Source organism: Triturus cristatus, chromosome 4_1, assembly GCF_964204655.1.
Source record: "Triturus cristatus chromosome 4_1, aTriCri1.1, whole genome shotgun sequence".
Taxonomy (NCBI): Eukaryota; Metazoa; Chordata; class Amphibia; order Caudata; family Salamandridae; genus Triturus; species Triturus cristatus.
The window spans coordinates 1,156,853,409-1,156,878,418 of NC_140585.1; the positions used below are offsets into that span (position 1 = coordinate 1,156,853,409).

At 46.5% G+C, this 25,010-nt stretch overlaps 1 protein-coding gene across 1 annotated transcript in view; it reads left to right on the top strand.

Annotated features, from left to right (window-relative positions):
- The window catches only part of C4_1H19orf67 (chromosome 4_1 C19orf67 homolog), a 110,763-nt gene that overhangs the window by 42,749 nt on the left and 43,004 nt on the right, over positions 1-25,010 (top strand). The window contains exon 4 of the mRNA XM_085651222.1: positions 18,414-18,590. Within this exon, the coding sequence (XP_085507348.1) occupies positions 18,414-18,590 (177 nt within the window). The remainder of the gene's footprint in view (positions 1-18,413; positions 18,591-25,010) is intronic.

The window sequence follows — 25,010 nt, forward strand, 5'->3', positions numbered from 1 at the left end:
TTTCATTGCAGGCAACTTTTGTTGGATATATATATATATATTACCTACTGGCGGTCGCCAGTAGGTAGTTATAGTTAGGACCCCTTTTCCATAGGAAAACCTCAACATTCTATTTTGAATAACTTTGGCGCCGGTTGATGAATCCTCGCAAATTTCTCAAAATAGGTGGGGCGCTACGCTCCGCTCCTACCCTGAAAGTCTCGGGGGGATCCGTCAAGCGGGGGCTGAGATAAAAGGGGGGTCCCAAAACGCGTTTTCCCCATGCATTTTTCCATAGGACCTTTAGAACGAGCTACAGCCCGAACGGCTGAACAGAATTACTCGAAATTTGGCAGAGAGGTAGTCCCTAGGTCAAGGAAGTGCCTTTTGTAGGTTTGGTGTAAATCTGTTCAGTAGATTCTGAGAAAATAGCCTTTAAATCAATATATATATCTGAGCCCGCTTACGGTACGCTTACCGTACGCTTACCGTAAGCGTACGGTGGCGTGCGCGAGCGCGATTCTGATTGGCTCTTAGATCTTAGTAAACATTCGAATCGGCCGAAACCAGGAAGCGGCGGCCGCCATTTTGTGTATTTCACTCAGAAAAAAAAGAGTGAAAACAAGAAAAGGGGGCAATGAGGAGAGTTACAGACCCCCTTACATTTGTGAGGGGGTCAAAGAAGGACTGTAAAGTACAAAGAAAACATTTATTGATTTTAAAAAAAATCACGGGGTACGCGTACGGTAAGCTTACGGTAAGCGTACGGTAGAAAAAAAAAAAAAAATGAAAATCAGATTTAAGTGTTTAGATATTAGGGGGCTCTAAAAAGAGCCGTTGTGTTTATGAAATGATTTTTTAGTGGACTCTGTTCCCTTCATCATTGAAGTGCACACCATCTCCTCTATAAATGTCTTGCATGTCATAACGCAAGTTGTTGTGGTAAATGGCACCCATACCATAGTCACGGAGGAAAGCAGAAACAGATTTGTTGACGTGCTTTCTTGCTTTGTCATCGCACCGCGTGCCAACCGTGCGTGCACGGCGCGAAGCGCACCGTGCGCGCACGGAACGAACTGCGTTAAGTGGGCGCGCACGCCACGAATGGCGTAAAGTAACTTAGCATTTAAAAAACCGTACAAATTCACTGAAAAAACCATAGGTTTCACACACGTTATAGTTAGGAAGTAGCATTTAAAAAACCTTGCAAATTCACTGAAAAAACCATAGGTTTCACACATGTTATAGTTAGCGGAAATTTTACTGATAAAAAACCAATGAAATTCCCCCGTTATAGTTAGTGCAGGCAACTATAACTCACGCGACCGCAATCTTCTGCTGATGACATATGTGTCTTTATGAAAAAAAAATATTTGTAATATATGTATAGCTAAAAATGTATGGAAGAAGACATGGGCAAATAAGTGTCTAAATACAGTATTAGCATCAGCAGAGGATTGCGGTCGCGTGAGTTATAGTTGCCTGCACTAACTATAACGGGGGAATTTCATTGGTTTTTTATCAGTAAAATTTCCGCTAACTATAACATGTGTGAAACCTATGGTTTTTTCAGTGAATATATATATATATATTATCTAGTTATAGTTAGGACCGAGTTCCCATAGGAAATCTGAAAATTTTATTTTGAATAACTTTGGCGCCGGTTGACTTATCTTCGTGAAATGTTCAGAACTAATGGGGCGCTCCGCTCAGCTCCTACCCTAAAAGTCTCGGGGGGATTTGTCAAGCGGGGGCTGAGAAAAAAGGGGGGTCCCAAAACGCGTTTTCCCCATGCATTTTCCCATAGGACCTTTAGTCGAAGGTACAGCCCGAACGGCTGAACAGAATTACTTGAAATTTGGCAAAGAGGTAGTCCGCAGGTCAGGCATGTGCCTTTTGCTTAAATGGTGTAAATCCGTTCAGTAGTTCCTGAGAAAATCAAAAGTAAAATCACATATATATCTGGGCGGAGCCTAACCACACATCTCATCGTGAGATCTGATTGGCTGTCAGCACTTCATCCAAGAAGTGTTGGCAGCTATCTTGGGACCAATATACATGATAGCACCTCATTAAAAAGCATTGCAGTTAATAGAAGATTTTAAGACTTTAGTTACATTATAAATCATTTGTTGATGGTACCATACTCATTTTAGGAATTGTGGTGTGTTCTAATGTGATTTTACCATGTGAAAAAGCCTTCTGCTGTGATATCATGAATCATGTTTGAGAGAAAACTATTTTCTCATGCTTTTCCCACAGAGGTTTGGAAGGTGATCTATAAGCTAACTGAGAGCATATTTTCTGTAAATTCACATTATCTTTCTCAGTCATGTGAGAATGAAGTCTGACATTCTCAGTAAAACATGTACATCCAACAAGGGCAGAGACTGTCAGTTGATTCCTTTGTGTTCTACTGCAGCTTCCCAGAGTGTTCTAAAGAACAACTAGAGCGCTAACAGTCCTACTTATGACAAGCGTATGGCACACCTTAAGCCATCTTGGTTGGAATAAAGTGGTAATTCTTAAAACATTTAATTTAAAAAGGAACAAAATGAGGGGGTTCATTTTGCCATAGAAAGTATGATTAGTGCTGCAGAAAGAAAAATTAGGGCACATTTTGAGTGACTTCTCAAATCCTCTTCTATTTCATTTAAAAAGTCTGACATGCAGACTGAAACATGCACTTTCAATACCAGCAACAGACTTCCCTGGTGAGCAGTAGCTTTACTACAGTGATCTAATAAGCAACTAGAGTGCTACAATTTTGAATTTATGGCAAATTTGTGACACATCTGAATGCCTTCTTGATGGAATCAAAGTAAAAAACTGAAAGTATTTCCTACTGAGGAGACTGTAGTAAATGAGGAAATTAGGAAACATCATAACAAATAAGTCTCCCAAAATGGCCACCAGAGACAAAAGAGCCCAAATGTAGCCCAAATATCACCCAGATGTAGCCCAAGTATAGACCAATGACAGAATGTCCCAGAGTGTTCTGACGAACAACTAGAGCGCTAACAGTCTTACTTATGACAAACGTATGGCACACCTGAAGCCATCTTGAATGGAATAAAGTGGTAACACTTAAAACATTTAATTTACAAAGGAACACAACGAGGGGATTCATTTTGCCATAGAAATTATGATTAGTGCAGCAGAAAGAAAAATTAGGGCACGTTTTGACTTCTCAAATCCTCTTCTATGTCATAAAAAAATTCTGACATGCAGACTGAAACATGCACTTTGAATACCAGCAGCAGACTTCCCTGGTGAGCAGTAGCTTTACTACAGTGATCTAATGAGCAACTAGAGTGCTAACATTCAGAATTTATGGCAAATATGTGATACATCTGAATGCCTTCTTGATGGAACCAAGTAAAAAACTGAAAGTATTTCCTACTGAGGAGACTGCAGTAAATGAGGAAATTAGGAAACTTCATAACAAATAAATCTCCCAAGATGGCCACCAGAGACAAAAGAGCCCAAATGTAGCCCAAATATCACCCAGATGTAGCCCAAGTATAGCCCAATGACAGAATGTCCCAGAGTGTTCTAATGAACAACTAGAGCGCTAACAGTCTTACTTATGACAAAAGTATGGCACACCTGAAGCCATCTTGATTGGAATAAAGTGGTAACACTTAAAACATTTAATTTACAAAGGAACAAAATGAGGGGGTTCATTTTGCCATAGAAATTATGATCAGTTCTGCAGAAAGAAAAATTAGGGCACATTTTGACTTCTCAAATCCTCTTCTATTTCATAAACAAATTCTGACATGCAGACTGAAACATGCACTTTGAATACCAGCAGCAGACTTCCCTGGTGAGCAGTAGTTTTACTACAGTGATCTAATGAGCAACTAGAGTGCTAACATTCAGAATTTATGGCAAATGTGTGACACATATGAATGCCTGCTTGATGGAACCAAAATAAAAAACTGAAAGTATTCCCACTGAGGAGACTGCAGTAAATGAGGAAATTAGGAAACTTCATAACAAATAAATCTCCCAGGATGGCCACCAGAGACGAAAGAGCCCAAATGTAGCCCAAATATCACCCAGATGTAGCCCAAGTATAGCCTAATGACAGAATGTCCCAGAGTGTTCTTAAGAACAACTAGAGCGCTTACTGTCTTACTTATGACAAAAGTATGGCGCACCTGAAGCCATCTTGATTGGAATAAACTGGTAACACTTAAAACATTTAATTTAACAAGGAACACAATGAGGGGGTTCATTTTGCCATAGAAATTGTGATTAGTGCTGAAGAAAGAAAAATTAGGGCACATTTTGAGTGACTTCTCAAATCCTCTTCTATTTCATTAAAAGATTCTGATATGCAGACTGGAACATGCACTTTTAATACCAGCAGCAGACTTCCGTGGTGAGCAGTAGCTTTACTACAGTGATCTAATGAGCAACTTGAGTGCTAACATTCAGAATTTATGGCAAATGTGTGGCATATCTAAATACCTTCTTGATGGAATCAAAGTAAAAAACTGAAAGCATTTCCTACTGAGGAGACTGCAGTAAATGAGGAAATTAGGAAACTTCATAACAAATAAATCTCCCAAGATGGCCACCAGACACAAAAGAGCCTAAATGCAGCACAAATATCACCCAGATGTAGCCTACATGTAGCCCAATGACAGAAGTGTGCAAAACACTTATTTTTTGTGTATTTGCAGTTTTATATAGTGCAGACTTGTCAGGTATTGGAATGCTTTACATGAGCATTGGTTATATCACACAAGATCAAATTCATTTTGGTTGTAGACATGGGGAGATTAAGTGATTTGACCACAATCACAGAATGTTGAGCTGAAGCAGAAACTCCAACCTGGTTCCCCATTTGCAAAGTCTGCAGCTCTGGAAGTAACACCACATCCTCTCGCCAAGGTGCAACATTTAATCAAGTGGTCAACTGGATAAAAAAACATAAAGATTACAAATAATTTAAAAGTTCTTTGTCGCTATTTGAAAACTCAGAAAATATGTCCTCATTTTAGTTTTTTAGAGAACTAACCATAATTTTGATGCAAATAAGACCCTCTCATATATGTAATTTCTAAAGGAAATACTCTAGGTATTACAGTTTTGATTACATCAAGATGACGTCAGGCGTTCCACACTTTTGTAATAAATATAGAATGTTAGCAATCTAGTTGTTCATTGGGATACTGTTGAGAGGCAGAGGCCAGGGGCACGGACTCTGAAAATTGAAGGCAGGTAGGAGAGTGCAGAGGCAACAATTTGACCACACTGGGCAGGCAGGAAGGGCAGTGGCAGCACAACAGACTATGGAGGGCAGTGGAAAGGGGGGCAGGGGCAACAAACCAACAATACAGGACTGGCAAGAGAGGCTGTGGCAATATAATAGACCATTGTGGGCAGAAGGAAGAGGGTGTGGTAGTACAACCATACATGCCAACAGACCCGTTTCAGCCAGGAAACGTCCAATGTTTTTAAGCTCAAATGGGCTTTATTTGATCTGTCTCCTGTCTACAATCTCCTCTTTTTCAATGTAACTCAAAGGGGAAAATCAATACCCCAGTTTTTTTCCAAAATCTCCCTCTTACCAAGTTCAAAATGTTCGCAAGTGTGGTACATTGAATCATGGTAGGCAGGAGGAATTGGTGTAGGGACATGAGGGACATGGAGAGGTGCACCAAACTGACCCTACAGGGCAGGCATCAGGGTTTGCAGCAGCACAATGCACCACACAGCGCATGCGGGACGGGAGTGCAGCACAACAATCCATAGAAAGCAATAGGAAGGGGACAGGACCATGCACATGGAAAACAGAGAACAGATGGGAAAGAGGCAATGGTAGCTAGCTGACCATAATGGACAGACAGGAGAGAAAGCTGCAGCATAACAGACCATAAAGGGCAGGAGGGACGGATCAGGGGCATTACTATGGAACAGACAAGCCAGGAGGGAGGGAATAGGGGGTCTGCACATGGAAACCGAGGGCTGGGGGCAAGGTGGCAGGGCAGGAGCAACAAGATGACCATGCAGGTCAGGCAGGATGGGCACTAGAAACAAGACACACCATGGAGAGCAACAATAAGACTATGGTGGCATACACACAGACCATGGAGGGAAGTTGGGAGGGGGTCAGGGGCAGCTAGCTGACCACACAGGGAAGGTGGGAGGGGCCATGGCAGCACAGAAGACCATGCATGGCAAGCGGGAGGGTTAGTGGCAGCACAATGGCTATGATGGGCAAGAAGGAGGGTGCAGGGGCATGCACAAAGGACCATGGAGGATAGAAGGGAGGGTCAGGACCTGGGCACAGACAAGAGAGTTCAGGGGAAGGGGCCTCACAACAGACCGCGCAGGGCAGGCAGGAGGAGCAGTTGCAGCACAACAGATCAGGGAGGGCAGAAGGGTGTGGCAGTAAAATGGACCATGGAAGACAGGAGGAAGGGGATAGGGGCATGGCATGTGGACAGGCAGGGTTGAGGTGGCAGGGACAGGTTACAGTCATCTGACAATGCTAGGCAGGTGGGAGGGGAGTGGCAGCTCAACAGAACACTCAGAGTAGATAGGAGTGGCAGGTCCATGGAACATAGTGGGCAAAAAGGATGGAGCAGGGGAATGCATAAAGACATCGTAGGTACATCATGCTAAATGGAGGGCAGTGGCAGCACATCAGACCATGCATGGCAGGAGGGAGGAGGCTAGTCCATGGATTCACACAACAGAGGATAGGGAGGAGGTGGATGGGGCAGCAAGCTAACTGTTCAGAGAAGGTGGGTATTAGGAACTTTATTGTTTTTAAAATGTGTGTCTGTGCGAACTACTTAAAATATGAATAAGTATGCAGCATAATCTCACTTTTATTCAGGAAGAAGAGGACGTTTGTGACTGTGACTCCAGGCTCACTTGGCAGAAACACCCCCTGACCCTCCACCCCCATCGCAAAATGTAATGCCCGTGAAAAGGGTAGGTGGACGCAGTGTTATATAGAACATAGTCCTGAGAGCACGATTGAAAATGAAAACTAGATGTATATGGTATAAACTATGCACCAAAAAGTGTGATATAAGATGAACCGGGGCGTGAAATATATTATGCAATACATTGTGCGCAATGACAGATTAATTGGAGAGCGCGAGATAGCACAGGCACTAGCGCGTGCTATGCAATATGCGCCTTGGAGTGTAATATGCACAGGGCAGTGTTGTGTAACATAACTAGTCTCTAAAGTTGTAATATAAAATATGTGCTGGGGAGTGTAACGTTGCATATGCACTGTGACAAAGATATGGATCCCAGATTGTAATATGTATGGCATAGCGCTGTGCGTTATAACATACACATCGAGGAAGGCACGTTGGATGGGGCAATATAACCCGTGCGAAGGCAAGTGTGGCATGACATATTCACGGGGTGGTGTTACAGTGCACATGGGCTAGAGAGTGTCATAGCATACGCACTAGCTGGTAAAATACAACACAGAGGTGTGAGGCAATCGGCGGGCACTGGTGGGTGTAACATAGCATTGGGCTCAGCCAGGAGCACGCTGTGGCTCTCAAGTGAGGTTCGGCTCCTTTCCAGAGAGTAAAATAAAAAGTATTACACATCCGGCGGTGGATGTGTTTTTTATTATCCGTGAGGGGGGTTTCTTGCATAGTTTGGTCGAAATTTTTGTCGAATCCCCTTTGAATGGCTTGGTGTGCGTGTATATTAAATGTACCCGTCAATAGCTACCCATGTTTGTATAAATAAACGACAAGGGTGTCTACTTGGCGAGTACCCACCGGTGGGGCGCCGGGATTAGGCACGGTAGGGCGTCAGACACGTCAGAGCTTCACTAGCGGTGTAAATACATTCCATGTGGATTCATTCTATGCATAGTCGCCTTTTAATGAATATCACACAAATCGTCATGGTGATAGGTACATACGGTTTGTCCAGCATGTCCTAGGTGTTTCTATAAATATATATATTTTTAAAATAATAAAAAACAAAGGCCGGCCCCGGGGGATTGGGTCCCCGGAGCCATAAGTGGCCTGAGGAGGGGGGCAACGCAGCCCCCTCCTAAAGAATTTAAATTAAAAAAAGGCCATGACCCGGGGGTTGGGGTCTCCGGGGCCGATTAAGGCCTTGGGAGGGCCAAATATATTTTTTTCAACAAAAAAAATTAGGGTGCAGGCCCTGGGGGATGGGGTCCCCAGGGCCAGTAAATTAGAAAAAGAAGGGGGGCCACACAGCCCTCTTTCTTAAAAAAATTAAATAAATAAAAGACCGGCATCGCGCTGGAGGCCACACCCCTCCTTGCAGCACTCTGCAAACGCGCCCCCTGGCCAGTTGTAAGTTGGGGAATTAATTCCCCTTCAATACTGAGGGTCCCTGAGGGCCAACTAGCCCAACAGGTATCTCCAGTGTGCGCCAGGGAGCTGCGTTGCAGACAGGTGTTCTGAGGCCATGCCCCTTTTTACACCTCTATGCAACGCAGCTCTGTGGCGCTTACCGGAGGTACCTAGTGGGCTAGTTTGACCCTAGGGCCTTAGGATTCAAGGGGACTTAATCTCTCAATTTAGAACGGCCACAGGGCGCGTTTGCACAGTGGTGAAGGGAGGGGACGGGGCCTGAGGTGACGTGTGCAAACACGCCCTGTGGCATGTTTTAAGTTGGGGAAATAATTCCCTTTCAATCCTGAGGGATCCTGGGGGCCAACTAGCCCACCAGGTGCTTCCAGTAAGTGCCACTGCTCTGCGTTGCAGAGAGGTGGTGCAGGCCGTGCCCCTTTTTACACCTCTCTGCAATGGCGCTTACTGGACGTACCTAGTGGGCTATTTTGCCCCTAGGGATCCTCAGGATTCAAGGGGACTTAATCTCCCAACTTAAAAAAATGGCCACAGGGCATGTTTACACAGTGGGGAAGGAAGGGGACGGGGCCTGAGGTGACGTGTGCAAACACGCCCTATGGCGCGTTTTAAGTTGGGGAAATAATTCCCCTTCAATCCTGAGGGCACCTGGGGGCTAACTTGCCCACCAGGTGCTTCCAGTAAGTGCCACTGAGCTGCGTTGCAGAGAGGTGGTCCAGGCCGTGCCACTTTTTACACCTCTCTGCAATGCAGCTCTGTGGCACATACTGGAGGTACCTAGTGGGCTAGTTGGACCCTAGGGACCCTCAGGATTCAAATTAACTTAATCTCCCAACTAAAAACGGCCACAGGGCGTGTTTACACAGTGGTGAAGGGAGGGGACGGGGCATGAGTTAACATGTGCAAACAAGCCCTGTGGCGCGTTTTAAGTTGGGGAAATAATTCCCCTTCAATCCTGAGGGCCCCTGGGGGCTAACTAGCCCACTAGGTGCTTCCAGTAAGCGCCACTGAGCTGCGTTGCAGAGAGGTGGTCCAGGCCGTGCCACTTTTTACACCTCTCTGCAACACAGCTCTGTGGCGCATACTGGAGGTACCTAGTGGTCTAGTTGGACCCTAGGGACCCTCAGGATTCAAGGGGACTTAATCTCCCAACTTAAAACGGCCACAGGGCGTGTTTACACAGTGGGGAAGTAAGGGGACGGGGCCTGAGGTGACGTGTGCAAACACGCCCTGTGGCGTGTTTTAAGAGGTAGTTTTAATCCCCTGCCCTATTATATACTAGGGGCTTACAGAGGAGGTCATGCTGATCACAGGGGGACCCCAACGCATAGTGTTCCCTAGTGTATGTAGGTATTTTCACTGTATTCTGAGTGTCTTTTAACATAGCACTGGCTCTAGGACTGGTTAGTCAGACTCAGTTACCACCAGTATCCGTCTGAAAAAGTTGAGGGTACAGGATGATTTTGCAACAAGGCTTCTTTCTGCTCTTCTGTTTGTTCTTTCTGCACGTTATCCTTCTTCCTGCACTTTTCTTCGTCTTTGAGGACTTCTGTTGCTTCTTTCTGCATTCCTTTTTTTTCTTTCTGTGCGTTTTTTCTTGTTTTCTTCACAGGTCCTATCTCTGTAGGCATAGTTAGAAATTAGCATTTAAAAAACCTTTGAAATTCACTGAAAAAACCATAGGTTTCAGGCACGTTATAGTTAGGAATTAGCATTTAAAAAACCTTAGAAATTCACTGAAAAAACCATAGGTTTCAGGGGGGTTATAGTTAGCTGGACTTTTCACTCGTACAAAACCATTGAAATTCCCCCGTTATAGTTAGTTCAGCTAACTATAACTCGCGCACCCGCAATGCACTGCTGATGACGTCACATATTACATCACTCATGACATGGTCAGTGACATCACTCATGACATCACTGATGACATCTCAAATGACATCACTAATGACATTACTGATGACATCATCCTTGTGATAGAGTGGCAGACCTCCTCTTCCCCTAATATAACCTTTGATACACACATTCAAAAATAGAAACTACAATGTTCAAAACAATGGACATACCAATACCAGTTACAACAACCTATTCAGTAATTCTGAGATCCACATACACATCCACTCATTCACCAACAGTCCAAAACAGTCACTCATACATGTACTCACTCATCATATGTACTCACACACCTATACATCCTGTTACACAACGCCACTCATCCATAGAGTTACTCACACACATAGTCACTCATGCTAATAAAGAATCAAACATCCATTTACTTGCATATACAGTTATACACACACCACCACACTTACTTCTACAGAAACTTACACATACTTAGTCTTTTAAACAATCACTTATAGAAACACATACTTATTCATACAGGAACTCTTTCAATCTCTCACTCTCACATATACTCACTTATATACACCAATAGTCACATATACTAGTTTAAAACATATGTAGTTACTCATAAAGACACTATTGAGACAGTCTATCACTCACTAACACACCCATGCACACACTCATCCACCCATACAGTCCTGCACACATGCTGTCTTCAACACATACAAACAGTGAGTCACTCATTCATGCACCTATGCACTACGTAATACCCCCCACCAAACCATACAGACACTCAGACACTCATACTGATACTCAAAAAACCAACTAATAACCTATATAGACACTCATGTAGCTACTCACCAACCCATGCAGCCACTTATACACAAAGTGAGAGACTGATACAGATATTTACACATTTAAACATTACTCACTAAGCCATGTATTCACTAAGATACACTTAATCAGTCAGTTATACAATCAATTTTTCAAAAACAAATCATCCATTTAGACACTTATATACCCATTTATTCTTCCATCGACCTTGAGATATACATATATAAAACATATGTAATTTTCAGAAAAACACACATTCACTGGATGATGTCATCAGTGATGTCATTTGAGATGTCATCAGTGATGTCACTGACCATGTCATGAGTGGTGTAATATGTGACGTCATCAGCAGTGCATTGCGGGCGCGCGAGTTATAGTTAGCTGAACTAACTATAACGGGGAATTTCAATGGTTTTGTACGAGTGAAAAGTCCAGCTAACTATAACGCCCCTGAAACCTTTGTTTTTTTCAGTGAATATATATATATATAATATTATAGTGAATTTAAATTCCAAGTCCCTCCAACACACTGCATGGTTGTCTTTAATTGTTTCATGAATGCCAACAATGTTGTAATAGACTTTTTCTCCTCTTGGCCATAGATAGTACATAAGCTGTGACAGGTGATTTAGTGCCTACTTTAATTGCCCATGTTCTGTTGAACATGGATAGAGCTATTAATTTTGTACTGTTCTGTATATCATGTTAAAACCCTTCACTCATTCGCTCCTTTGATTTGTTCTTTTTATTTAAAAAAAAAAAATTCTATGGCAAAACATTCAGTTTTTCACATCTGTATTTCTGCTCTTCTAACAATGGGAACAGTTAGTAATGTATGTGCCTTTTTTATTTAAAGCACATTATCTTTATGTAGTCATTTTGAATATTTAGGAGTGTAATGTGATATGAGGGTATCACCAAAGGCATTTCCATCTACCTGAGGTACATATTTGTAATTTAATGCAGAGTATTTAGTTTTAATGGAAAAACTGCTGACTGTTGTTGCCTACCAGCAAATGAAGTTACTAGCTTACCTCCCCTAAGGAGGTCTTGGAGTTCTCTGCTTCAATTCCCTGACAGACAAGTGCTACAATGAGGTACTTGGTTCTCAAAAACAAGACAATTGCTGACTTATTCCTTGTGAAAGACTCACAAGCCCAACTTCTTACAGTCACCCTGCAGAAAATCCTTATGGTGTTCCAAGAAGGGGACTTCTTTACCTCCCTAGATATTTCAATATCCCAAATTACCCTAATCACAGGCAGTATCTCTGAATCTCCATGACAAGGCAGCAGTACCAATTCAAAGTACTTCCTTTCAGACTAAATTAATCTCCATGGATATTTACAAGCTACCTGGCCCTCTTGCTCAGACAAGGGAACCAACAGAGCCAAAGCTCTGTTAGCATTCTTCTTAGCCAAAAGAGCCCAATCAGTTAAGCTGGGCGACTTTAAATCCCTCCTTTTTCACTTCTGTGTGGAGTCCCACAGGGCCCCTCCATCAACCCTACACTTTTTAATATTTATATGACAGATTTGGCTCAAGTGATTAAAGCTTTTGGTCTAGAACTTACATCACACACAAACATTACTCAAATCGCTCTCTCCGTCCATAAGGACGGAGGCTGCATCTTGGCCAATTTCCATAACAGCATGTTGGCAGTTAGCACCCGAATATCCAGTCACTGCCTCAAACTAAATTTCTCTAAGACCGAGGTGATGGTTTTCAGCAATCTCTCTCTGGCATGGTCCTCCCGGTACTGGCCAGACAATATTGGACAGCTTCCTATCCAAGTCACCAAGGCCAGAAATCTCGGGGTCATCCTTGATGATAAGCTTTCGTACAAATATCACGTCAACTCGTTAGTCTCTTCTTCTTTTTGCATCCTCAGATTGGCAGAGAAATTGTTTCCTTTTATTCCCATCGAAGCTAGGAAGACTATTATATCTGTCTTGGTTCTGTCTAAGATAGACTATTGTAATGGACTATTGATCAATGTTCAGCAATCGGTTCTAAATAAATTGCAGCTAATTCAAAATGCTGCTGCCAGACTACTGTCCGGCACACCAAAATTTCATTCTGTCTCAGATGTGATCAGACAACTACACTGGCTGCCTATTAGAAGCAGAAACAAAAAATGTAAGGCACTGTGCATTGCGTGTAAAGCCACTCACAATATAGGACCTGAATTACCAAAGAAATCGCTAAAGATCTACATCCCTAACAGATGACTGCGCTCTGCCGACGCAAATCTGTTGGTAGTTCCGAGAACCTTTAGAACCAACTAGGGTGACAGAAGCTTTGTGGTGGCTACTGCTAAGCTTTTGAACTCTCTTCCCTGTCAGATTAGAGACAGGCCTTTACTACTTATGTTCAGGAATTTTTTTTAAACCTGGCTATTTAATAATTAGGTCCCATCCGGCGGCTTCTTCTTAAATTGGTCTGGTCTCAGGAGAAGTTAGCACTGAGACACCTTTGTTGGTATTGGTGCGCTTTATAAATATTAATAACCAGGTGTACACACACGTACACCCTCACAGCCTCTTGTATTAACCTTTTCCATCAGTTGGACCTATTATTGAATGAACAAAAACTGACCATGCGTACTGCAACAAAGCTTCATTTTCTAGGAGCTATCTTGGCCGCACATCTTGAAAATGCAGTTTACTCAGCAGCGCAGGTGTCATATTTCAAGCACTGGTGAACACCTTTCATTCTAAAGAGGAGGTCTCCATCAGTACCTATATATCTAGGCTTAATGTCATCATCATTGGTTTAGTGCCTTTCTGCGGGTGCGGATAAGGTTGAAATAGCAGAAGGTCGATAAGCATTGCGGACTAGTGACACAATCTTGGAATGATAAAGTGATGGTGTTAGAAGTCTCAAGCAGGCTCTGCTATGGTGGAAAATTCCCAAGCATATCTAACTCAGTTCTAACCTACCAGAGACAGAATGACTGTGACCACGGATGCATCGATGAAAGGATGGGAAGCTGACATGCAGGAATTGTCTAAAAGAGGCTTTTGGTCAAAAGAGGAAAATGACTCAATTTAAACATGCTATAGCTGTGGGTGATCAGACTAGGCCTACAAGCATTCCTGCCGAGACTGGTGGGCTAAGTTATGTTTGATCATGACAGACAACATCACTCGATATAATACATAACCAAATAGGGATGTGTTAGACCTGTCAGCCCTTTGGGTGGTCCCTCCTCATCATTATTTATTTTGTCCCACTTTTGCCTCAAACCCTGTTTGAATTTTTCCTTTTTGGGAACCACCAGACTTTTTAGTGTTGATGCAGATTCAGGGAGCCATTTTATCTACCCCTGGAACTTCTGTCTGAGGGCCTGGAGCACAAAATGGTGGCCACCTGTGACATCACCAGCACCCACTGGAACCTACTAGAACCTTCTGCAACATTCTGGAGCCCTGTGACAGTTGGAGGCGGTTTAGAATGTTGGGAAGCTAAGACAGAGAGTTGGCAGTTGGCACCTGACTGGTGAAGAGTGAGCAGCAGAAACCTGAAGGAGGAAGGAGTGAGGCAGCAGGGGTGGAAACTTGTGCCTGGAGTGGGGTCCATAAACCCACCCTTGATACTAGTCCCTACTGACTGAGCCCAGCCTGGAGCCCTGTGTGGGAAGAAGCAAGAAAAACCATCTTAAGGACCTGGACAGCAGGAACAGGCCTTAGAATCCAAGAACAGCAAGACCCTGACCTGGATACTGGTTTCCCTGGAGTCCGACGTCGAGAAGCCTGAGACCCGGAGCCCGAGGTGGAGAAGCGGCGCTGACTGGAAAAGCAGACGTCGTACCCGGAGCCGCCAGAGGTCGAGAGAGGGCGCCGACGGAGATCGGAGAAGTACCAGAGGTCGAGGAGGAAGTCACCCGAGGTCGAGTGAGCGGCGTCGACGGGGGAGTGAAGACCGCCCTCCGGAGTCGCCGGAGACCGAGGTGAAGCGTGCCGGAGGTCGGGAGTGGAGATCGCACTCCGGAGTCGCCGGAACCTGAGGAGAGGAGCACCGGAGGTCGGGAGTGAGGTCGCACTCCGGAGTCGCCGGAAGTCGACATCGAGCCAAGGCCGGCCGACGTCATCGAAACTGAGGTCGCCATCGGACCGGAGCCGCCCGAAGTCGACATCGAGCCAAGACTGCCCGACGCCATCGAATCGGAGGTCGAGATCGAGCCGAGGCCGCCGACATCGAACCGGAACCGCCTACCGGCGTCGTCAAGAACTAACATTGTGCCGAGGCCGCCGACATCGAACCGGAACCGCCTCACGGCGTCGACACGACTCCAGCGGCGTCGGAGCTTCAGAAAAAGGGCAGTAAGTGGAATAGAGGGCGCCTAAGGCCCTGTGGAATCCTAAGAGACTACTCTAGGGGTTAGAGAGGTGCTGGAACCAGCTTGATTGTGCCAGGGGTGAACTGAGACTAATACAGTGGGGTTGTGTAGAGTGAGAGAGCCAGGTCTCTAGTATTTCCCCCTTGATCTACCTCAGTTTAGGCCTCAGCCTTGTCCAAGCCAGGGAGTAGACACCCTCAAGCCTTCCACATCACCACAAGCTGTGCCTGGGCCAAATCAGCCCATAGTAATCTCAAACGTGATCTGATTCTATAAGTGTCACTGTCAGCTTTTAATTATTTATTGAGAGCACTGTATTTAGTGTATTTAACCTATTTATTGCTTCACTGTATTTATTGTTCCACAGTATTTATTGTCGCACAATATTTATTGGTTTGCAGTATTTATTGCCTCAGAATATTTAATTGCCTGTATGTAATGCACTTATATTTATGCCTTTATTATTTATGATCACCCCTATTTATTGAATCATTAAGACAGTATTTATTTGACCTGCACTATTTAAAAAGCCTTGTATATTGTGATTGTGTTATTATTTATCTAATCAGCAACTAAGAGAAAAAGAAGATAAAGAAAGATATTTTCATAATTTTTACGGTGTAGAGTCGTTTTTGGAACGGATGCACGCATGGTTATTGTATGGGTATGACGTATGCTTAGCACGGTGCCTGATTCCTGACCACTCGAGCCAAGCTACCACTGTATATGTCTGGAGAGACCCCGTTACCACCACCCTTTCCGGTGTGGGAGTGGGGAATTTCCAACAGGATGCAAGATGTCTCATTCCCTTTCAGAGAAGGCACAGATGTTGTGGGACTGTGCCTTAGTGAATAAGGAGAATATGGCAGTGGAACATCTACTTTGAGTTCAGAAAAAATAGGTAGACCTATCCAGTCACACTCTGTCAGAATGTGACAAATGGATGCGCCACCAGGATCAGCTGCAGTATGTTTCCCAAAAATTGAGTCTTCCATCTCTAGACCTACTTGCCAACCAGCAGAACAAGAAAAGCTAGTAATAAACCAGCAGGTACTGGAAACTGGGGCAAAAACCAATGCCTTCTTAATGACATGGTCAAATGTCTTTCCACCATTTTCCTTTATTCACGTTGTGCTGAGGAAGGTGAAAGCAGACCTTTCTTCTCCGATTGCCCTAGTTTACATGCACCAGTTCTGGCAGAGCAACTTATTGAGATGTTTACGATTCCCACTGGTACAGTTCAAGATCTATCCCAAGCTCCTCTGCAGACACAAAGGACAGGTCCCCCTCCATAACCTTAAATCACGCAACCCTACAGCTTAGTTCCTGACCAGTCAGAGTTTGCTCATCACAGCTGATTGTAGAGATATACTGGCGCAACCACAAGCACCTCTTGCAACGCTAAATGGAAGCTCTTCTGTATGTGGTGCTAGGACAAAGGACTGAGTTTTATAATGATACCCTATCCAGTACAGTTGCACTTACTGCACCTTGCCGAAACGGTCTTCGCTATTCAGAGTTCACTTTGCCGCAATCACAAGATTTAGGAGTGCATCATTAGTCTTCCAAAGAATCATCAAACAATTTATGAAGGGGCCTTTTTAGATCTTTCTCTTTTGTGAGATGCCCTCTGGTGCCATGGGAGTTAAATACAGTAGTTGATGCCTACCTTTGAAACAATCCATACAGTACTTCTATTTTTTTTTTCATGGAAGACTGCTCTGTTGCTGGCTCTCACTTCAGCAAGGAGAATAAGTGAGCTAAAAGCACTCACCATAAAAGAGCCATACCTTGGTTTGACAAAAGACAAGGTCACATTGCACATCAGACATAGGTTCATTCTCAAGGTCTCATCTGATTTTCAACTAAAAGAACCTGTCATTCTTTGTTGCTTCTTTCCCAATCCATCCATATCAAACTAAATATATTTTCCTTTACTAGAAGTATGCATATGCATCATGTTCTACATGGACAAGACTATATCATTGGGTACTTTATTTGTTTCCTTTTGCCTCCCAGGCAAGGGCAGTCCAATGCCTAATCAAGCAATTGCCTGCTAACCTGCATACTTTTTGCTGAAGAAAAGCTAAGTGTTAACTTCAATGCAGAGTGAGGGAGCATTCCACACAAAACATGGGGACAACAGGTGCGCTACACGCTGGTGTTACCACTACAAACTAATTTGCTGCACAGCCCAATGGAAGAGCAGCTTACTTTTACAAAGCCCTACTTCCTAGGTGTTAATGTGGCAGCCGGCCTTTCAGTGTGTCAAGCAGTTCCACGTAACCTGTTTCAGTAAAGGTGGGCCTTTTGTCGCTTTATTCACATTGAATGTGTTGCTTGCTGTTCTGATTCAAACATGTGACTCTATAAAGACCAGATGTTGCAGGAGAAATGAGTTACTTATCTGTAGTTCTTCAGCCTTGGAGCTTTCATAGCATCACATGTGACCTCCTCCCCCACCCACCCCCGTTAGAGATTCACTTTCTATTTCAGGTGTCCTTAACACTTGTGCTATGTAATCTGAACTACGGTGGCCTGTAGGGGGAGTAGAGATGTTAGCAACTCTATCTCATTGGCTGATATTTGATTTGCTTCAAATCTGATGGGTGTGCTAGTAAACAAACCTTATCGGGCAAGTGGCCATTTTAACACTGTTTCCTGCTGTTTTATGATACCTGGAAATCCCAAACTGTCGGCGGGGAATAAGTCAAGCATACAAATCTATGAAAGATACCAACACTGGAGAACTGGAGTTCCAAGTAAGTAACTCCTTTCTTCCGTAGACCACACCTGCATCAACTGTGAATGTTGTGTTGTAAACCGGAAGTATGTTGGTATTTGGAATGACTGTTATGCTGTTCTGTGTATTCCACTACAGTATGGTATGTTCAAATTCTGCTGTAGTGCTTCAATGTAGAACACTTCTGCATGTTGTTTGTTGTCTGAGTTTCACCTTGGTGAGTTCTGTTGTCTTATTATTACAGTGTGTTCTGGTTGAAGTATAGCTTTTCCTGTACTTAGCATTTTATGATGCTTAGTCTGATGCTGTATCTTGCTTCCTTTCTCAGTATTGCCTGCTTCTTTTGTGGGAAATTCACCTTGGGATTTACGTGCCGTGTTTCCGTATTCCGTTATTGTATGGCAGTTCCCTACACAGCAGCGCGCAGCCCTCGCCACCTCTTTAAGAAGATGCGCTGGAATGTTGAACCCTTAGAAGAGAAGAACCGTGAGTCTCGCACAGAATAGTGAGTAACCTGATGTGACTGAACACTGGTAGGCCAACTATGAAGGTGAGCCTCCTTGGCAACCTAGCGAGTGACCTCACCTCAGGTCACACTTTATACAAACATCTCAAAATGTTGCTGATTTATACAGGAACTCAAAATAGGGTCCGTTGAGGTTAGGAGGTATCGTGTGATTATTTTGCTGATGGCACTCCCTGAAAAGAGGCTGTTAAACATCCACTAGCAGGTTTCCAAACTTCACAATCAGAAACATTCACAGGCAGGTTGTTGTACTTTACTCCCTAAAACATCCACTGGCAGCTTGTCAAACTTTGTGCTATAAAACATCCATCGTTTGTACCCACAGATTGTCCCAATTGTTGGGATTTGCAAACTGACATTTTTGGATTATTTCATAAAATTAGGCTACATGCCTGTTTTTTGGATAACCTATGTACCCTGACAAGCGCATACACCAGCTTTCGTCCTCCATCCACCTTCCCACCACCTAATGCCGCCTTGCCCCCAGAGATACATACTTTTTTTTTTTTTTTTTTTTTCTTTTGAAAATTTTTATTGTGCAGAAAGAAGATTACAAACACGGGCCTACAACCACCTGGGCCGGCCGCTAGTAGGTAAAAGTTCAAACAGTGCAAACACAATGACTGGCCCACCAGGGCTCCGCACCCTACAGAAGATCAGACTGCACATAAAGGAAATCAGGATACACCCTTTTAACATAAATAACAACTTAAAACGAAAGCGAGGCAAGAAAACATGAGATGGGCGTCGGGCCACAGCAGGGGCACTTCCATATCCGACCACCCGATGGCAGTCAAGTAGAAGGGGAACAAAGAGGTAGGGGTGGGGAGGAGAAACTGGAATACCAAAACTATACGCAGATGTGCCAGATAATTAAGGAACCATCAAGGATCAGGGGGACAAGGCTACCTCAGACGTTTCCACCAGGGGGGGAGCACAAATACTTCCACGATACACATTCCACTGCCCCCAAATTCTGCTCCAAGCCCCGGGTTTACCACGAGCCACATACACAGTCTTTTCCCTGAACATGCACCAGTCCATGTTCTCCTTCCAGACAGACACGGTGGGGGGCCGCTGCGAACCCCAAAGCTGCGCTATGTCCCTCTTTGCTATCATGTTCCCCAGGGCCGCCCACCGAGTCTGGGCCGCGTTATAATCATTGGGCTCCCACACATTCAGAACACAACGACGCACCTCCGGCAACAGCGAGACCCCGGTGACTCGGCTCATAACCTCATGCACCTGACGCCAGAATTTCACCACCTCGCGGCACTCCCACAGGATGTGGAGAAAGGTGGCACTGTGCCCACAGCCACGCTTACAGAGCCCGTCCTCAGAAAACCCCATCGAGACCAATCGGGGACCCGTCACGTAAACGCGATGGAGGATCTTAAGCTGGACCAAACGGAGACGGGCCGGGATGGCAACCTCCTTAGGAGATGACAGCGCGGACTGCCAGTCCTCGTCGTCCAACTCAACCCCATCCCCCGTCCATGCCTCCCGTAGACGCACCAAGAGGTCAGCCCGGTTATTGATCAATTTTTTATAGATCAAAGAGATAGTACTATCGGGAACGTGACCGTCGAGTATGCGGTCCTCGAGGGGCGAAGAAACAGGGACCGTGGACCCCTCCCCAAAAACCGAGAGCAGGGCATGCCGAACCTGAGCGTAGCGGAAAAACTCCCTCTCACTGAGCTCATACTCGCTCCGGAGCGCCGCGAAGGTCTTGACCGCGCCTTTAACCCACAGATCCCCCACTCTGCTAATGCCGATCGTGTCCCATCGCTCAAAACCTTTCGTCGTCCAGAGGCTCCCCAGGCGGTCTGAGGCAAACAAGGGAGTAGCACACGTTAAACGCTCACTCCAGCCCATCGCTACATTCGCCGCCTTCCACACCCGTACCGCAATCTTGGTAGGGCCCGTGAGGGTCCTACCAGCAGATCGGGAGTAAAGCGCTCTGTTATAATTACCGCCGGGAAGCAGGAATTTATCCATCTCATACGCCGGGTTCAGACCAGGAGCATATGTGGCATGGTTAATTGCCGACAGTTGGGAGGCCCAATAGTACCGTCTAATGTCAGGAAGCGCGATGCCCCCGTCATACCAGGGGAGAGTAAGCTTTGCCAGAGCGATACGCGCCCGCCCGTCCCAGACCAGTCTCCTCTGCAGACTCTCCACCTCCCGAAAGTAGGCCACCGGAATGACATCAAAGGAGTTCTGAAGTGCGTAAAGAAATCTGGGAAGGGACATCATTTTAAACAGGGCCGCGCGACCAAGCGGAGACAGGGGCAACCTACACCAACGAGCCGTATCCACCCTCAAACGTCGGAGTGGAGACAGGAGGTTCTGCTCATAGCGGACCGCCGGGTCCAACAAAACATATACCCCCAGGTACTTAAAGCCGGATGAGGACGTTTGGATAGGAAGTAGAGGCGGCAAAATGGGAGGGCCACCAGAGATAGGGTACACGCAAGATTTGGACCAGTTGATTATCAAACCCGAGTTTTTCCCGAAGGAAGTAAGGACATCAAATAGAACATTAAGCGACTGTCGCGGCGAGGTGAGGTACAGAAGAATATCATCCGCGTACAGCGAGACCCGATCCTCGAAGCCCGGGGCCCACCGGATCCCCCTGATAGAGGGCTCCCAGCGGAGCCAGGCGGCGAGCGGCTCCAAGGCAAGAGCAAAAAGCAGAGGGGACAACGGGCACCCCTGCCTAGTGCCCCTCCCGAGAGCAAAAGGCCGGGAAGCCCGCCCATTGACAACCACCTGAGCCATTGGTCCGGCATAAAGAAGCTTCACCCAGCTAAGAAATCCCTCCCCAAAGCCAAACTTCTCCAAGACCGCCCAGAGGAATGGCCACTCGATGGTATCAAAGGCCATGGTGGCGTCCAAGGAAACCAATATGGCTGGTTCGGAAAAGTATTTCGCCCTAGCTAGGACGCCGTGCAGACGCCGCAGATTAAGAGCGGTATTATGGTGGGGGATGAAGCCGCATTGATCCGGATGAATCAGATCACAGATAACGCTCAGCAAGCGGTTGGCGAGGACTTTAGCCAGGATTTTGGGTTCTGCGTTTAAGAGGGAGATAGGCCTATATGAAGCACAGCGGTCACGTGGTTTACCCTCCTTAGGAATCACGACTATAGTCGCCAGACGCTGGTCGGCGGGAAGGGAACCCCTCTCGTTCGACTCCTGAAACATACGACGAAGGGAGGGCGCGATTTTATCCGGGCGTAGTTTGTATAGTTCGATCGGCAGGCCATTAGGGCCCATGGCTTTGCCCGAGCGAAGGGAGCTAATCGCAGTAGCAATCTCATCGACGGCCAAGGGGGCATCCAACCGCTCACGGTCCTCGACGGATAAGCCGGGCAGGACAATATCCCGTAGTAGAAGACGAGAGTCGTCTTCATCTCTATCAGACACCGGGGAATACACCGCCCGGAGGTGGTCAGCAAAGCACTCCACAATCTCACCAGGCTCAGTCACACACACTTCATCCGCAACCCGGAGCTCTGGGACCACACGATTCACTCTCTCCTTCCTATCCAGCCAAGCAATCAATTTACCAGCCTTGTCTCCAGCATCATACAACCTACCCTGCTGCTCCCTATACATGGTCCTGGCAGCGTCAGTGACAAGGGACTTATACTCGAACTGCTTCAGGCTGAGGGCATGTAGCCCATCCGGAGTGACACCCGTCTCCAAGGCCGCCTCCAACCCCAAGATGTCGGTCTCCAGCTTCACCACAGCCTCCATCTTAACCTTCTTAGCCGCCACAATCTGGGATAGGGCCTGCCCACGGAGTACTGCCTTAAAAGCTTCCCACAGGGACACTGCAGACATAACCGACCCATCATTCTCAAGGAAATATTGGTCGATCGACTTGACCAGGCTATAGCGGATCGTGGGGTTCCGCAGGTACCAAGGGTTAATAGGAGCGATCCGCCCAGCAGACCGCGTCCCAGTGTCAAAAAGTAACCACAGCGGGGAATGATCAGAAATACCCCGGGCCAGATGCTTAACCTCCCGAATCCGGGCAGTCTGGGCCGCGGGCATAAGAAAGTAATCCAATCTGGAGAGACTCCCATGCGCCCCAGAGTGAAAGGTGTACTGACACTGTGTAGGATGCATTAACCTCCAGCAATCGACCAGACCGAAGGTCTCCAAGAATCCGCCAAGCCACGCCTGCGCAGCAGGAAGGGCCCTGGGTGGGTGGCGATCCCGGTCGCCCGAGACTACCGAATTGAAATCCCCACCCATAAGCAGAAGACTGTCAGGAAGCTCAAGCAGCATTCGACCCAAGTCTGAAAAGGTGGAGTTCTGGAGGCCCGGGGGAACATAGACAGAGACCAAGGAAAGGGACTGCCCCTCCCACCGCCCAGTCAAAGCCACATAGCGCCCTCTATCGTCCGGGACTACCCTGGTGATCTCCAGCGGAAGTGAAGAGCGCAGGAGAATGCCAACCCCTCTAGAGCCAGTGGTGAAACCAGAATGGGCAACGAGTCGGTACCCCCCCTGTTCATGGCATGACAAACGTTACCCACCAGATGCGTCTCCTGTAAAAACACCACATCAGGAGACATACGTCGCAAATACTGCAGCACAACACCCCGTTTGATACGGTCCCCCAATCCATTGACGTTCCATGACATCAACCTCAACTCGTCCCCCCCCATCCCCTCCAATCGATCAAGGGTCCCCCAGCAGATAGCGCAACGCCCGAAATTGGAACAGGACAAAGACCTCGCATTAAAAACAAAACACACAAATCAAAACCCCCCAACCCCCCCCAACTTCCAACTCCCCCCACCCTGCACCCCTGCGACCCGAAAAACCACCCCAACTTGCCTGTCGCCCCATAAACCCCTTTCTACGGAAAGACCCCGGAGGAGGAGAGGGACCCGTCCCCAACCGCCCCCCACATTGTTCATAATGAAACAAAATGCAAAAGAGAAGTTGAACCCAGCCGAACAGTACAAAATGGCAAAGTCAAGGACCAAAGTCAATCCGAGGGAGACCCGCCACCCTCGGTACCAGCAGAGGGCCCAGGCCGGTCCCCGCGGCCCGGCAGCGAGTCAAGCCAGTCACTCACAGTCGCGGGAGAGTCAAAGAAGGTTGTTCGATCGTCGTGCTCCACTCGGAGCCTAGCAGGAAAAAGCATGGAGTACTTGAGACCCAGGTCGCGGAGGCGACGCTTCACCCCCTGAAAGCCCATCCTCTGTTTCTGGACAAGTTGGGTGAAGTCCGGGAAAAAGTTAATAGACGCATTCTCATGGCGGACTGGGCCATGTGCCCGCGAGGCCTGCAAAATCACATCTCGGTCTCTGTAGTAGAAAAGTTTGGCAACAATGGGCCTCGGGGGGGCCCCCGGCCGCGGCCGACCGCCCGGAACTCGATGGGCCCGCTCCACAGCAAAGAACTTACTCAGGCCGGCGGGGGCAAGATGCTTGAGGACGAGCTCCTCCACCAAGAGATCCACCGGGTGGTTGTCAGAGGTCTCCGGGACGCCTATGACGCGGATGTTATTGTGGCGGGCCCGTCCCTCAAAGTCCTCCAGCTGCCGGGCCATCTGATCGTTGACCGACTTGAGGTCGCCGAGAGTGGCCCGCTGGTCCGACACATCCGCAACCAGGGTGGACGTCCGCACGTCAAGCGATTGAACCCTCTCGTTGGTCTTGGAGAGATCTGCCCGAATCAGTGCGACATCAATAGCCACTGTGTCAATTTTACGGGCCAAGGCCTCGTATTGCGAAGCAATAGTCTCCTTGATGCCGTTAATGGCGCCCATGATGTCCTGCAGGGACGGATCCGAAGACATGGACGGGCCACCTCCAGCCTCTTCCGAGGGGGCACCAGCCGTTCCAGGGGACCCTCTTCCTTGAGTATAGCGATCCATGTTGTTCGTCTGGACCGGACCCCCGCGGAGGGATGTCTTAGTCTTACGCCCCTCGGGGCCCCCCCTGCCACCCATGAGAACCACGCTCACCAACGGGGACCACCGGCCAAGCGTCAAGGGGGCACCGGCCACTCAGTCAGAAGCCGCGAGATACATACTTTTGAGACATTGGTGCTAAGGGATGTTTCCAACCTTGATCAACAAAGAACCTTTATCCCCTACAACATACCCTTATCTGAAAAACATAAACCCCTTCTGAACTTAAAACTAATACCTCGCTGGTTATTAAGCCAGTGGACAAAGGGGGTGGAATAGTCATACAAGACACTGACCAATACAAAAATGAGCTTCTGAGGTACATTTCAAATAATGAACATTACGTGAGGCTGGCGACTGCTCCCACTAAAGAACTTCAGACTAAGATCTCCACCGTAAACAGAAGAGGACGTGAGTTAGGTTTCATTAGCAAAAATGGGATCTATCCTAAGCCCTCTCCT